The sequence below is a fragment of the Lotus japonicus genome, chromosome 5 (genome assembly GCF_012489685.1).
Source record: "Lotus japonicus ecotype B-129 chromosome 5, LjGifu_v1.2".
NCBI classification, from domain to species: domain Eukaryota; kingdom Viridiplantae; phylum Streptophyta; class Magnoliopsida; order Fabales; family Fabaceae; genus Lotus; species Lotus japonicus.
In genome coordinates, this window is record NC_080045.1 from 5,741,074 (window position 1) to 5,756,939 (window position 15,866).

Here is a 15,866-nt window from a genome sequence, read left to right on the forward strand (position 1 = left end):
TCACATTTCATTGTCAATCAACACAACTAAAAATAAGGGCCCGTTTGGTGCGACGTATAGTATAAGGCCTGATAGTATAAGACCTGATAGTATTAGGCATGATAGTATAAGCCCTGATAACTTTCTTATACTATCCAGCGTTTGGCCATACTCTGTATAATTTACCATATCGTTTAAATTAATGCAATTTTATGTTTAGTGAAGTATTGAATAATGATATATAATAAAAATCGAATATGGAGGTGATTATAACGGTGGTGGTGGTGGTGATGGAAGTGGTGGTAGGTTGGTGGTGGTGGTGGCAATGGTGGTAGGTTGGTGTTGGTGGCGGTGGTGGTGACAGCGGAAATAGGTTGGTGGTGGTGGTGGCAGCGATGGTGGTTGTGGTGGTGGTGATGATAGGGTGGCGGTGGCGGTGGTAAGGCGGTGGCGGCTGCGATAGGGTGGTGGCTACGGTGGAGGGTGGAGGCAATGGTGGTGGTGGGGGCGATAGGGTGGTGGTTGTGGTATCGGTGGTGGCGACGATTATGGTGGTGGTGGCGATAGGGTGGTGGTTGTGGTGTCGGTGGTGGCGGTAGGGCGGTGGTGGTGGTGGTGGTGATCAGGTGGTGGCAGCGATGGTGGTTGTGGTGTTGGCGACGATAGGGTGGTAGTGGTGGTGGTGGTAAGGCAGTGGCGGCTGCAGCAAGGTGGCGGCGACGGTGGAGGGTGGAGGCAATGGTGGTGGCGGTGGCGATAGGGTGGTGGTTGTGGTGTCGGTGGCGGCGGCGGTGGTGGTGGTGGTGGCGGCAACACCAGTGGTGACGGTAGGGCAGTGGTGATCGGGTGGTGGCAGCAACACCGGTGGCGGTGGTGGGGCCAATGATGGTGTAAGTTAGCAATGGACAGTGGTGGTGATGGTAACTTATACGTCACAATCTTATCATGCCTTATCCATCACTCACATGATGGATTAAATAATACGTCATTTTAACGTATAAGGGGACTTTGATGGATAAGCTTATACAATACAATGTCATCACCAAACAATGCATAACTCATAATGTATTGTATAAGCTTATACTATCATGCCTAATACGGCGTGCCAAACGAGCCCTAAAAATAAAAATAAATTAAGCATATCATAGTGGTTCATTGCCTTCTTGAAATGTGGTAGGGTCAGTGACCATCCTTAATTGATTGATTTTAAATAGTAAATTGGCATGAAACCATCTAAGAAAGCAAGATTAATTAATTGATTCTATCATGTAGCACTTGTCAAACGAAGAATTTTATGTTTGGATCAGCTTCTGCTTCTTCAAAATTAATTACTTAGAAGCTATTCACGTAATTTCTTTCTAAATTTAATTTCTCCTTTAGAATCAACTGTGAAATAATTTCTAAACACATAGTACAATAATAATAAGCTTGATACCTATCATATTCAGAGGCTAATTTTACCCAAATGTGACAATATTTTTCCCACAACAATCACACATAAAGCAAAGAGCTACTCTTGCTGGGGCCTATGTGTGTTGTGAGTACTATATGGATTTTCTACCGTTTGGATCATGTGAGAATTTGTCCCTATAAGCAAATTGCAGATTTGTGGTTTTTCTGAACCTGAATTGTACTCTAGTTTCTTGTATGCTCGTAGTTATCTCTTGTACTATGTCCTCTCAACTTGAGTGGTTCACTTTCTGCATTAACTTTTTTTTTTGTAGATATTTTTTAGAATGAGTGAATGGTGCCTCAAGAAAAGCCTTTGAATTCAAAGAGTACTTAAGAGTTACATTTACTTCATTCAAGGATGGAATCTCAAACAGTCAAACCTATTGTACATTTGACCAAGGTTATGTCATTTGTTAGCACAATTTCTAGACAAAAAGTTAACAGAACTCTATTAATTAATTGAAGTAAAAACTTGCATTAGTTAGTGCATAAACATCTGCTAACTCGTTGAGGATTCTTTCAACGTTAAATTTCATTTTTTATATTAATTTTCTTTTGTAGATATACTTTTTAACACAAAAATCTTCTGAATTCAAAGAGAACTTTCAAAAAACTTATATTTACTTCATTCAAGCATAACCGCTCGAACATGTGACATGTGAAAGAACCTACTATGAAGGTTATATTTGGATATCAATTGACACTGTCCAAATGGATGCGAATACACACTTTAAAATAAAAAGTTAATGAAACTCGTCGTATGGATTGAAATGAAAGTTTGCATCAACTGGTGCCTAAACATACACCGACTCATTGGGGTTCTTTTTACATTAATTTTCGTTTGGTAGATATTTTCTTTAGGATTAGGCAATGATGCGCCAACTCAAGACATGAAGAGCCTCTTGATTGAAAAAAGTAAAAAGTGCTTTCAAAAAGCTTACAATTACTTCATCCAAAGACGAGAGCTCCAATCTGTCACTTGTGATGGACTCTATTGTCTCACTTGACCACGTTATGTTAGGATATCTTTTGGTACTAGTACAAATGAATATATGTACATTTTATAAATAAAATTTAAATGAAATTATTCTTATAGATTGAAATGATAGTCCTTCCCTTTGCATCAATAGGCATCTAAACACGCACCAACTCCTTGGGGTTTAAATTTGACTCATGAGTAACTTTCAGTTATCTTTTTTGAGGAAATTCAGTGTTACCACTTGGGTAACATCTTGCATTTGAATAAATATGGTAAAAAGGAAAAGGAAACAAACAAGAGAACATGGCCAGGTAAAAATCTCTGTCAAAACAATAACTGCAGAGAATTTATGCATTGAGAAAACATTGAATTCAAATAGCAAGCCGTCTATTGCAACTTTGTGAGCATAAATGCTTCTTACTAGCTTCACATTTAAATCAGGTGCTCAGCAGTGGTTCCTTTCAGTGAAACGTGGCTCTGTCTAGCCCTATGGGGAGACTTCCATTTATAGAACATTATTATGAGAGAAACAAACAACTAAAAATTATGCCAAAGTAAATGACCAAACTAAACTACACAATCACTTGAACTAGTTTTACTACTGTAATTGTCCATCTAATAGCATGTTTGGATCAACTTATTTTTTTCTCAATCAATTATGGCACACAGAAGCTACTAATGGAAGTTTCTCCTCAAAATTGATTGTGGCGTTATAATGAATTCCAAAAATGTTATTAGAAGTTCTGAAAATCTTGAATCCCCTTCAGTTAACCTTTTAGTAAGGCATCTCCATTTATAGGTAACTTCTGCGCTCCACAATTTCAGCTAGAAAAAGGGGAAAGAAAACAAAGCAACCCTTAAGTTGTGGACAACAGAGATAATAGTTAGTAATGCTAACTGCTAAGTGGTGAGTATTGATTTCTGAGACCAGTACAAAACCAATAACCAAACAAAAAGTCTTTTCTCATTAGGAGTTGGTGATATGAATTAAAAGACATCACAACTTGAATCAAATCCAATAATAGATCATTCAAATCTAAACATCTATTGATGGTTTGATTTTTAATTTTTCATATCTTCCTCTGTATCTACATGTCAAAATCACCTAAGAAATTCATGAGAAAAAAAAAATGTCACACTTGATTTATAACTGAAGAAATTGGTTTGTTGGTTGTTGCAAAACAGACACAACACAATGTATGAGTTGGGAAGAAGATATGCAAAGGCACAGGGGAGGGAGCAGACCCCATTTATTATGCAGTCAACTTGCAAACCTCGTTACCATTAATAGAAACAAAAAAACTAATCATTAAAGTATCATTAGTTGTGACTTGGCCAAATTAAGATTAACTTTTTGTCATGAAAGGACAGCACTATCTCTTGATGGGAGCATGGTAATACAATGCCATAATCTCTCCCCTTATCACAAAAGAAAATGACTAGTAGGCATATTTGCACAATAAAAACACCCAACAAACATTCAGAGTGAGTAAGGAAGAGAAGAGATAAAAGTAACGGATGTGATATATGATCGATGTGATAAGAAGATATAGAAATAAAGAAAAATGTGGTGTTTTTGAGGTATTTACAATGTTTGGAGTGTGCATGTCTGCACTATTTGTGTGTCTAAATATCACATTCTCTTCACTCTTCACTAGCAGACACTCTAGTACACACACGCACACAAGGCCAACTGGCAATATTGATTCATTCATATAAAGATAAAATAAGAAGGAGAAAGGGTTGTGCAAAAAGACAAACACAGTTTAGAAAAGTCTTATGCAATTCCTCTCTCTCTCTTTGCTTGCTAATGATTTTTTTTTTTATTATCTTCTAAAATATTGCTTATGCTAAGAAAAACTACATAAGAAGCACAGAGCAAGGGTAAGAGGCATAGAGAGACAGAGATAGAGCAGAAACTACTACTTCTAGTTTTATAGGTCCTCTACCACTCTATGATTTTTTCTTTCACTTGATCAACCATATTGAGAATCTATACAATAGTATCAACCTTTGTGCTTAGTTACTAGAAGCAATAGAGGCTGAATTGAATGGATATTTCTGCTTCACAATACAGCAGTGCTAGTGAATCTGGTTGGACCCATTACTTGGACCAATCCTCTTTTTCTGAAAGTTACTTCCAAAGAAGAGGTGGGATTGGGGAGTGTGAAGAAGGAAAAGGAGCAACAATGGAGGAGTCTGAAGAGGATTTGTCCATGGTTTCGGATGCTTCTTCTGGACCTCCACATTATGACAATGAATGTCATTATGGAAATTGGCAATATCCTTACAGTTCTTCTACAACCAAAGAATCCCAGAAGAAGAAGAAGGTTAAAGAATATGGAAGAATTCAACAACCTTCACTTCTTGATGACACTGCAAGCTCCCCTGATTTTAGCTGGCCCAATGAGAGTCACAAGGTTAATGCCATTCACATATTATGTCTACATGCATATTTGGAAACTCATTCAGGTGAAGCCGAAGAAGCAATTTGCTTTTGTCTACCATGATTTTGGCATCACCTTGATTTTAATTGCTTCTGCAGCTTCATATGGTTTTCGAGCAAGTTTCCCAACATACACTATCCCTATAGTTTCTCATTAGCAACCAAGAAAAAAACGTTAATGTGTTCTTTTGTTATTGAACAGAAGCAAGACAATTTCTCAGGGAATGGAGGAGTAGAAAGTGAATTGGATTTTTCACAATGTGTATCTGCAACAAGAACAAAGGTACAACTCCATTTTCTATTGTTGGTTCTTTCATTAATTAGCCATTGCATACATTATGACTATTCTATCAGCCACTTGCATTGCACATTTTATTGTGTGGAGCTTAATTTGTTAGTCTATGCAGCAGAGAAAGACTAAATTCCAGAAGCACTTCAGTTTTGGAAAACTATCTTCACAGGAACCAGGTGATTCATTGTCTTAACACTTGAACATTCTGTTTTTTGTTTCACACAAAAAGGGTTGAAAGAAAACATGCTAACAAGTTCTTGGTGTATCTCTGCTCAGGTGGTATAGATGGAGGAAAAGGGAAATGAAAGATTTTGTGGTAGCTAATTAGCTATTGTCACTGCTGCTGCATTGCTGTGAAAAGAGAGACCACAGGATGTCAAAGGAGAGAAGCTGTTCAGTGTCTGTCAAAAGAAACCCCCTTTCTTTTCTTTTCTTCTTTTTTTCCCTCTTGTTTTTCTCTTTTCTTTTTCCAAAAAGATTAGGAAAAGAAAAGCTCTCATCTCATGGCTTAATTTCACTTTTTTCAATTTTCTCCTATGTTACTTACAGTTGGGAACAACCTAAGAGAATATAAGAAACTGAATAAGGTTTCTGTCTTCCATTTTCTTTTGTTGTAATCAGTGGCAGGCATATCTGGGACTTCCCAAGTCTTCTTCATTAGATGGTATGTTTGGATACCTATTAGTACCGGTCCGATGAACGCTAACATTAACTTCATTAACTTTGAGATTAAAAGTGAACAAAATCTTATTATAATTTGGGATGAAAAATTTGTTCACATTACTCTCAACTAGTATCCAAACATACATTAATTATGTTTTTCAAACCATTGACTGAATGCGAACAAAGTCTCATAGCCTCTCCATAACGCAATGCTTGGAAAAAAGTTAGCACCACTCCAAGTGAACGTTAACACTAACTTCGAGATTAAAAATTTGGGATGCAAATCCGTTTGTTGACTTTGTTCAAACATACATGACTCTTTCTCACTTGTTTTTTTTCCCATCACTTCATCTTATTCCCCAGTGATAAACATAAAACTGAATTAACTAATTCACCACTAGTGGGGGAGAGAGAGAGATAGAAGGGGAAGGTACCTTCACTTCACCATTCATAACCTAGAAACCATACATCAAAATCCAAAAGGCTATAGTAATGAGTAGTGACCCACTTTATTAAGTTGAGGCACTGCCAGGCTAGCTCACAACCACTTTGGGTGGGTAAATATGGCAAGGTAAAGTAGCATGGAACCCAAAATAGACAAAGTATCCAAATGAAGCCTAAAGCCAAGCTTCATTTTCAGCCTAAAGGGGCAGCCCCACCACATTGTGATTGCTAATGCTACCCCACTTGAAATGAGATCCATTCATAACACTTCACTCGGTACAATTATTGAATATTTGTTTTGCTAGGATATCCAACAAAATCTCTTTTTTTTTCTTTCAAAGTTTTTTATATCCTCAGACTCGAACCAACTGCATGGATGTATTAGAAAAAGAACTTAGATATTTGGAAACGGACAAACACTCCTTGCTTTCACTAGTCATTCATACTTTCTTGTGCACTCTGTGATTGATGTGTGTGATTGGAAGTTGTATGTGGTGTTAGTACACATTCATTGCTTATATCACAGATTTTAAAGCCAATGAAATGCAAACAAAAAAAAGTAGGTTTCAAACGTGATTTTTTTACTTGGTATTTGTCGCATTGAGTATTCATAATTTTTTTATAGGCATTGAGTATTCATATAATCAATTTTGGTGAAAATAAATTTAAAATAAAACATATCAGACACTTTCATGTCAAAAGCAAATTTCTGATGAAACTTAGCCTGAAGATCTTGACTTGATACATCTTTTTTATTCCATTTGAATCAAATATAGAGAAGTAAACATGATTTTATAATGATACTAATTGCAGTGTGTTGGATTTGATTTTAGATAAAATTTACTTTGATAATATTGATATGATTTATGTTTGGAAATATTTATGAAAGAGGTGACTTTACAAACTCACTATAGTTTCTATCAGAATTGATTGTGGAACTAGAATTCATTTCCGAGATGACACTCGAATGATATATTGTCGTCCAAATATGGTTTTACTCAACCATAACTGATTATGAAGTTCCCCAACAGGGTACCAAACAACATATTTCATAAAATCTCTTTTTTTTAGTTCAGAAACGTGAGTTTGTGAAGTATATAGATATATAGATAAAATGGAAAATTACAATCTTGGATTAAAATATAAAAATTAAAAACTCCATATAGCTCCATAACTTAATACAATAACGAACATAGTTATTTATTAACTTTTGAATCAATGATCACTTCTCTTTCTAATATAAATCCCTCACTCAAACACTTCACAAGCATACCATTGTTCCAAATTACTAGACATAATTATCACTTGCACAACTTTAATAGTTTGAATCGAGTACAATAACAACAGATAAAAGTGAATATCTTTTTGCACTTGCTACTACTATTTTTGAATCCGGATTTAGCTTTTCAATAGAGAAAAACACTTTAAAAAGGTAAAATTGAGCATAAAAGCCTTTCATTGAAAAATTCCCAAGTGTAAAGAATTTCATAATTTGTTATACATGTATAAATACATCATAAAAATTCCAACCATTAATTTTTCTATTAAGAGTTTTAATTACTCGCATTACCTTCAAAAATAATCTATTCAACATAGAGAACAAAAATTCTCAACGTCAGTGCCGGTGGTCTCCTCATATATATGCCCAGTTAGAGAAGTCCATACACTGAACCCAAAAAATAGCTCTTTCCTTCCTAAAGATTCATACCTATATTTATTCTCTACATGTTAAATCCATTTCAATAATATCTTAATTATCTCAGACGCAAGAAGTAGGAAAAAAGGGACCAGGGGAAGGAATGAGTAAAACAACAGAATGTGCAAATAAAAAATAAATTATATAGTAAAGCTATCACTAATGGAACAAAATTGATTATGATAACACAATACATGATTCTGGATCCCAGCCATGGAGATACAGAAAGTAAAACAAAAAAGGGACCCCTTTATCCCCACGATGCATCTCCATCAAGCTGAGAACATTTCTATCAGGTAGCTTATGACCCGAAAATATGTCTGTGGACGGGTGAAGCTTCCAAACTTTTGACCACTTCCAACCAGGGTTTGTCAATCATAAAAAAGGAATTGTTCTTAATATGGGTTAAAAATAAAACAGGATTCTCTAATGGCACCACTTCGAAGTTCTTCCTATATTTAGTCCTTTTCTTAACATTCAAATTTTGTATATTCCTACCCACTGAATCCTGAGTAAGTAGCATCTCACTATCATCTTGCTCCACAGGCAACTTAAAGTCAATGAAGCACATTGCCCTGAATATATAGCAATTTCCAAAGATAAGAAACATAAAGTTAATACTTTAGTAGTTCCTATTTCAAGTGAGTAATGGTTAAAATATCAAAACAAACTTCTGATATTGCGTAATAGATGTATCAAAACTTCAGCATGTTGCCATTATCAACCCAACAAGGTATCATAATTTTCAGTGTATCATAATGGACAAAACTTAGGAACAATATTATAGGTATTGTTTGTGTTGTTGCCCAATAAAAAACTCATCCACCCACCCACTTTCTTAATATTTATTAATCTGGTAACTACCTTCAATATCCCACTTCTCAACCTACATGTCATGTCATGTCATAATTGGATAATTGTACAAACAGCACCTATGGAGCTGTACCTAAGTTTTGCCCATCATTAATTTCAAACCAACAGATGTAGATATTACCCTAATTTCAAACCAACAGATGAAGATATTGCCCTATGTTAAAGATTCCAACAAAAACAAACTTTAGTAGAAGCAATTTTATCTGCATTCAGTTTCTTACAAACAAACATACAAAATGTCTCCAGTTTCACATAAATAAATCTTTGATGTCATGCCAAAAAAGTACTTTTAGATGTGACATGTACTTCTTTCTCGTTTAATTTCAATCATTTCATCAATGTAAAATCACCATATTTAAAAGAGGAAAAAGAAGCCATACCTGGAACTATAAACAACTGCCGTTAAAGTTTCTGAGGGAGGGAATGAAAGCCCAATAACTTCACCAGGAAATTCCTGGTATCTCCTGGGAAGAACAAATGTATTCCGCATCGACCATTCTCCCAATTGTCTGACCTCAACGTCAAACACATACACTTGATTTGAGGAAGTCGTAACTACCAGAATATTGTTGTTCTGGGGCAGAAACCCACCAGCTGTTACAGAGGCACCATCTAATCTTGAAATGAACCAGTGTTGCCTGTTACATAAAAAGGTTTATATTAGAAAATACCATAACATAATACTAAAATCAAATCATTCATGGAGTCCCTCCCACCCCCAGATCAAAGAGCATGAGGAAAAGAGTGTTGTGAGGATAATAAGGTGTCCCTTGGTATTGCCCGTAATTTAATAAATTGCTACCAGAACAAAAGATTTGATACTGTGAAGTGTAAACTAACACTAAAAAATTATCAACAAGCGTCAATAAATACTTTCTGACAGTTGTCTTATGTGCATTTTGGTGGGTCTTCCCAAAAGTATGTTCATTTATTTTCAATCATCTTAAGCAACACTAGATGTCCTAGCTACCTGCAGTAAAGCAACTATTATTACAGGTATCTTGAATTTAAAAAAAAAGGTTAAGCAAATAAGAGACAACACCTTAGTATCTCCAAGTTAAATACATATATATCCCCAAAGCAGTTCACGGCTGCCAACCACTGCCTGTCCGAACTAGTAAATAATCTTGTTATAGGAGGTTCGGTTGGAGGTAATTCTTCGTCTTTCAATTCACGAGAGGGTGTAAAAGTATGCACTAGTTCCGAGCAACTGACATCCACAACCTACAGCATTCAACAACAGAGAGTATCAATAATACAAACTAAATAGATTTTTAGTCCAAAGATCATCTCATTCAAATCAACCTGTCAATATGGAAACCACTGACATGCAAATCCACCAAATGAAAGAGAAATTTATAATTTGATTATACAAACACATTTAGGAAGTCAGCCAAAGCTTAAATTTAGCAACCAAATAATAATAATAACAATGATGATTAGCATAGAAGGCAAACAGTCTTCAAGTAACAAAATTCACCAAGCTAACAGGATCCAGATTCCAGAATAGTAAACAGCAGATGATGCAGAGCATGATTGTCATAAATTATGAAGTAACCATCGTTTTACAGAAGTCTAAAAAATCATGGAAAGAATATGCAAAAACAATCAACTTGTATAATAATCATATTAAACTAAACTGTTATTTAGACCAATAACCATGACAAAGATGAAGTATTGCTGCTTACATATATCTTCCTATCATGCCCAGCTACAATCAACCAAGAGGAGTCGTGAGTAAAAATCATACAATGGGCAAATGGTAATCTCTGAGGAAGTTTCCTTCTACTAACACTCCATGTTATTTTCCCACCTTCACTCCTCTTCAATTCAAAAAGACTAGGCTTCACATGATCTGAGTACCCAAAAAGCGCCCCAGAATTAGCAATGGAGCTGCAAATTATCTTACGAGATCCCTTGCTCTTCACTCGGGCAAGTATCTCAGTCTTCGCATAGGCTCCAGCTGTGTGAACATCTTTTAGTTGCAGCAAATGAACATCTATGCAATGTAAAGACTGGACCAATAGCATTGGTGATTGGTTGAAGGCGGTATCATGCACTAGATGAATGGGTGTTCTCTGAGGCGCGGGACAGATATCGTGCGGAGAAAACTTTGTAAATTCTTTTACAGGGTATGCAAAGAGTTTTGTGTCATCTCCAGCTGATATAAGCATCGGAACTCCCAAATGAGCCCACTTATGGTAACTATATTCAATGGGCTTTCCCTCACGTCGAGCTCTTTTAATCCTCTCATCTGGCAAAGAATCTGCTAAACAAAGGTCCATGGTTAAGGAACAGAATTGGAGATGCATTTCTACTACAATTATACAGGTAATTTAGATCAGTTTTTCTACAGAAAAAATGAATGCCTTTTCTACAATGAAAATAACTTTTCAGCAAAAATATTGACCTTTCGAAAAAAGTACATAAAAAAACATTTTCATATCTAAAAAAGATCAACAAAAAAATTTCACTACATTTCAAACATTTGCGTATTTTGTAAACTAAGCTCATGTAGACAACTAATACAACTTTCATTGAATAAAAAAATTAAGTAATAGAATTTTGACCTTCTTGACTAATCGGTACGGCAACAGTCAAGGCTCTGACATCATGGGTATGAGCCCTTATATAATGAACATAGATCCATTTCTTCATCATTTTCAAGGAACTGCTATCCTCAGATGCTGATGACTGACCAGACAGCTTATACAGAATAACCTTTAAATAAAATAAAATAAACCAACATTATTATAATTCACTAGGTCAACAGACTAGGTAAAGGATAACATTGCATCTTACTGGAAAAAGCCAAAGAAAGGAAACAGACAAAAGTTAAATGAAAGAAAATAACGCCGCCACAATATATTTACTAATGGATAGCACACCATGAAATGTCTTAAGAGTATACAAGAGCAGAACACTATAAATGTGAGAAATTGATGAGATAGATAGACAATGGACCTCAAGCAAGAGCAATTCAAGATACAGAGACAATTACATTTGGATCACAAGGAAGACAAGCATATTTGGGTATGTAACAGTAGCTATTTTGATTTACAGGATGCACGGGAAATAAACCAGAATGCAAAATCTAAACATGTTGCAAGCAAACAACTCCAGTACTTTTTGCTTGCATGGATGAAAACACAATAATTTGCCTCCAAGGGACTAGATTGTTATAAATGGAAATACATTTCTAATGGAATAAATTATCTATCACCAGGCTTTATTCTCGTTGTACTATTTAACATAGTTACATAGAAGTTTGAGATGGGGAATCAAAACAGAGGTTGAGGTTGGACATGGCAGTTCTTACTCTTCCCTAATAAGGCCAAGATATAAGATCCACATTGGAAGAGGTAAGAAGAAATGAAATCAAGAACATGATTAAATCTTTAAGAACCCTTCGTATTTTGTAACATCACACATTCAACCAAGGCAAACCTACACTACTTAACATGCTCATTTAATCTGTGTCAGTTAAAATGGCCTCACCTCACTCTAATGAAATTACATCTCTTCTATTGCCATAGCTTAGTCTCTAAGAACAAATGCAATGAACGGAGTTTAAGATCTTTCTAATGATAGTGCAACCTCATTTTATTCCACAGCTTATTTATGTATCAGTATGACACAACGAATAAGTAATGTCAAAAAAGAATTGCCGAACAGATTAGTTCTGTAAACTGGATTGACACTGAGAAGAACCACTTAACAGATTATTGCAATGTGGAAAAGATTAATAATTACAATAGTTTTTGCTTTCAAAAAAAATATTACAATAGTTTCATAAGAATTTACGATTTATGGAACTCCATACCTGGCCATCAGAACCAGCAGAGAACACCTTATCATGACTAGGGGCTGCTGCCAGAGCATTAACATCTCCCTTGTGTAAAGAATGAGCTTGCAATAGAGTTCCATGTTGGCTGTCCCAAAACTGGACGCTACCACTGCTGTCTGCACTAACAAGTGTCCCAGACCTAAATAATTATTAACCCAGTCAGTAATGATGGTCGCAAATAGGTAGCGTGACATCCAGTGTGACCAACAACCATATGTTGAATATGAATTGCAAAGTGCGCTTATTAGGTAATTTCAAAGGCAGTTTAACAAAAAGATGGCTCCATTGTCACCTTAAAGACAATAATGACCATATACAGAGCTCCGGTCCGCTGCCCAAACCTCCAAGTCCAGCTGTAATTCTATAGATTTCATTACCCAATACAGCATCCCAGCACCGTATTATCCTACGAAGAGACAGAGACAAAGAAACATGAACATATTTGCTAAACTGATATCAATTAAAAATAAAGCTGGATTATGCTGTTGGATCTGCTAAATTTTTTAGAATTAAGCATTCATACTTGGTTCCCAGCAAAAGAAAATAAGTGATAATCGAAAAATTCCTAGAAACTACAAAGATGACGTGAAATTATAGTAACGCAATGGTCTATTATCAATCACAGGATTAATACTTACCCATCACTACTGCCTGAATATATGAATTTAGCATCTGTACTCCAAGCCACACTTAAAACCCGTCCTGAAAACATAATACTTCCTCTTAATGGGAATCAATAACAAAACGAAAAACCTAAGACAGGGCAAATTATTGAGGGGAAGAAAATCTCACCTTTGACCCGACGGAAGGACTTTACATATATAAATTCATCAGCATCAGAAATGGCATAAATTCTCACAGCCCCATCATCATAACCAATCGCTACACGTGGATACTCAGGTTGCTTGGGTGAATCAGAATCTGAATCAGAACCTGAATCACTTTCACTGTCCTCATGCTCATCCGAACCTTGCAATTCACTCACGTACCCATTCCCCATATGATCACCCATCTTCTCATCATTTGGCATGTCACTTTTCAGCGGCTCTGCAGCCATTTGCCAGATCGAGACGCCATCAGAATCTAGCACCGTCTGCAACCACACATCACATTAGGTAAGATATGATAATAACAAAACATGTTACCTAAACCACCTGAAACCGAAAGGACACTCTCAACATAATAATAAATACCACATTCACAAGGAGAACCACCAATTTACGCAAACTATGCCTAACCGTCTCGAGACAAAAAATGTTGTCCCCAATTCAGACGTTTCTTTTAGCAGCACCTAACTCTATTCAGTATTAAGTGATATAATTTAAACCGCCAAGTGAATTTCACAACAAATTTTCTGCTAACACGCTCTTGTAGTAAAATGCTAGCAAGACACTCGAATGTGATTGGATTAATTTTTGTAAAGTCAACACATTTTTCTCACATCTTAAAAAAAGTCTTGACCTTGTACAAAAATTAAAGCAATCACATTGTGTGCTGGAGAGTGAGTTTGAAAGAGTGTCTTGCTAGCACTACTCTCTACTCTTTTATTCGCAATAGCATTCATAAGCCTTATATAAACACATTACCAACACCGTCCAAAACCGGAAAAAAAAAAACACTCAGTCAACAATTTAAAAATAAATATCACAAGTCAAAACCCAAAGACATCCAGCTCTACCAAACAAGAACCATGCCTAACCAACCGTCTAAACGGCGTCCCCAATTCACATGTTTGTATGACAAATCAGTAAATTTCACAACTTCAACCAACACACTTTCCTACTGTTAAGCATTACTCTTCTAATAGAGTGAATGAGCTTTATTGAAGAAACCCAGAAGCTTGAAATTGGCAATTGGGGAAAAAGTTTCAGTATACCGTCTGCTTCAAGTGGAAAAGATCCCAGCGAGTAACCGAGCCATCAATGTTGGAAGAGAACAACCGACCACACTGCATCCCATTGGAGACATCAGGGCACCAAATAAGCGACGAAGCTCTCCGATTAGGGTCACCGTGAATCGTCTGCAAACTCAAATTGTATCAGAAACACAACACTGAAAATCATCAGCAAGTTAGAAAGCGAGTGAAGTGAATATATGTTCGTCTTACCAATTGACAGTGCCAACCGATGGAGCCAGGAGAAACGAGCCAGAGCTCTAAGGAACCGTCTTGGCGTGAAGCGGCGACGCGAAGGCCGTCGAGGCTGGTGGCTAGGGCTATGACGGGTGAAGGTTTCCAATCTATGGAGCTGATCTTGTAGAGTTTGGTGCCCATGGTGGTGGTGGTGGTGGTGGTTGTTGGAGACAGAGAGAGACTGCACCGCACGCAGAGCAGAGAACACGGTGGTGAGTCTAAGGAGTGAAGGCGGAGGAGGAAGAAGAAGAAGAAGAAGAAGAAGGAATAATTATTAGGGAAAGAACGAATAGGGTTGACATGGCGGCCATAGTTAGGTTTGTTTCTGAGGTTTAAGCGCGGGGTTGGACTTTATTCTTGCTCTTTTCTGAAATAGCCCAACTCTCTTTCTCTTGGGTTTGTTTTTGTTTTCATTGGCCCATCAAAGGTTTTTAATTTTGTTTCATTTGGACATATGATCCAAAAGTTTAATATTTTGTTTAGATCATGCAAGTAATTGTCTAAAAAAAAGAGCATGCAAGTAGTAATACACTTTTTATACTACTCCCTGAATTTAGTGCACAAAATTATTATTATGAAATACCAATAAACTCTAGCACAACTGGTAGCGAGCTGAGCTTCTTAAGCGTTTAGTTTAGAATACGATCTTTTGGCGGTGCGTATGGAGAATGATTTGTTAGGAGAGACTTACCCACTTGGCGTGATTTCAGAATCTCAGGGAATTAGTCTCATGGATACCGGCTATTAGAAACCTTGGAAAACCAAAAAATTATAAATTTTATATTCAGGTGGTGGTGGGTGAGGAAGTAGGAGGAGGAGGGGTGGTTAAGGGGGAAGAAGTGCTATGAGAGAATAGGTTTTGTGTCATCTCAATTCTGGATTTGAAGGTGATAGCAAAAGAAGATGAAGATCAAGTGATTTCTGGATTTTTTTATTTTTCAATTAATTTTGTGGTTCAATCGCACTTTTGGTCACCATTAGTTTTTTTACGGAAAACTATCCGAGAACTAAGACTACTGATGGAAGGTAACTTCGGAGAGGGGGGGGGGTAGACCAAAGTGCTA

At 36.5% G+C, this 15,866-nt stretch overlaps 2 protein-coding genes across 3 annotated transcripts; one reads left to right on the plus strand and one right to left on the minus strand.

Moving 5' to 3' along the window:
• Positions 1–4,218: 4,218 nt before the first annotated feature.
• LOC130718296 (protein SOB FIVE-LIKE 5-like) lies at positions 4,219–5,808 on the plus strand. Of its 2 annotated transcripts, none has more exons than XM_057568848.1 (4): positions 4,219–4,830; positions 5,059–5,139; positions 5,267–5,324; positions 5,425–5,808. In XM_057568848.1, the coding sequence occupies exons 1-4, from the start codon at positions 4,462–4,464 to the stop codon at positions 5,451–5,453; spliced, it is 537 nt and encodes a 178-aa protein (XP_057424831.1). In that variant the 5' UTR covers positions 4,219–4,461; the 3' UTR covers positions 5,454–5,808. The 2 variants fall into 2 exon arrangements, with proteins under 2 accessions (XP_057424831.1, XP_057424830.1); XM_057568847.1 differs by having other exon boundaries at positions 4,227–4,830; positions 5,264–5,324.
• A 2,264-nt stretch (positions 5,809–8,072) lies between these two features.
• On the minus strand, positions 8,073–15,126 carry LOC130717731 (WD repeat-containing protein PCN-like). Its single transcript, XM_057568075.1, has 11 exons — positions 14,779–15,126; positions 14,548–14,691; positions 13,464–13,764; positions 13,310–13,373; positions 12,964–13,077; positions 12,648–12,810; positions 11,395–11,545; positions 10,513–11,090; positions 9,867–10,048; positions 9,205–9,462; positions 8,073–8,526 (listed from the first exon to the last, which is right to left on the minus strand). The coding sequence occupies exons 1-11, from the start codon at positions 14,941–14,943 to the stop codon at positions 8,253–8,255; spliced, it is 2,394 nt and encodes a 797-aa protein (XP_057424058.1). The 5' UTR covers positions 14,944–15,126; the 3' UTR covers positions 8,073–8,252.
• Positions 15,127–15,866: the final 740 nt, after the last annotated feature.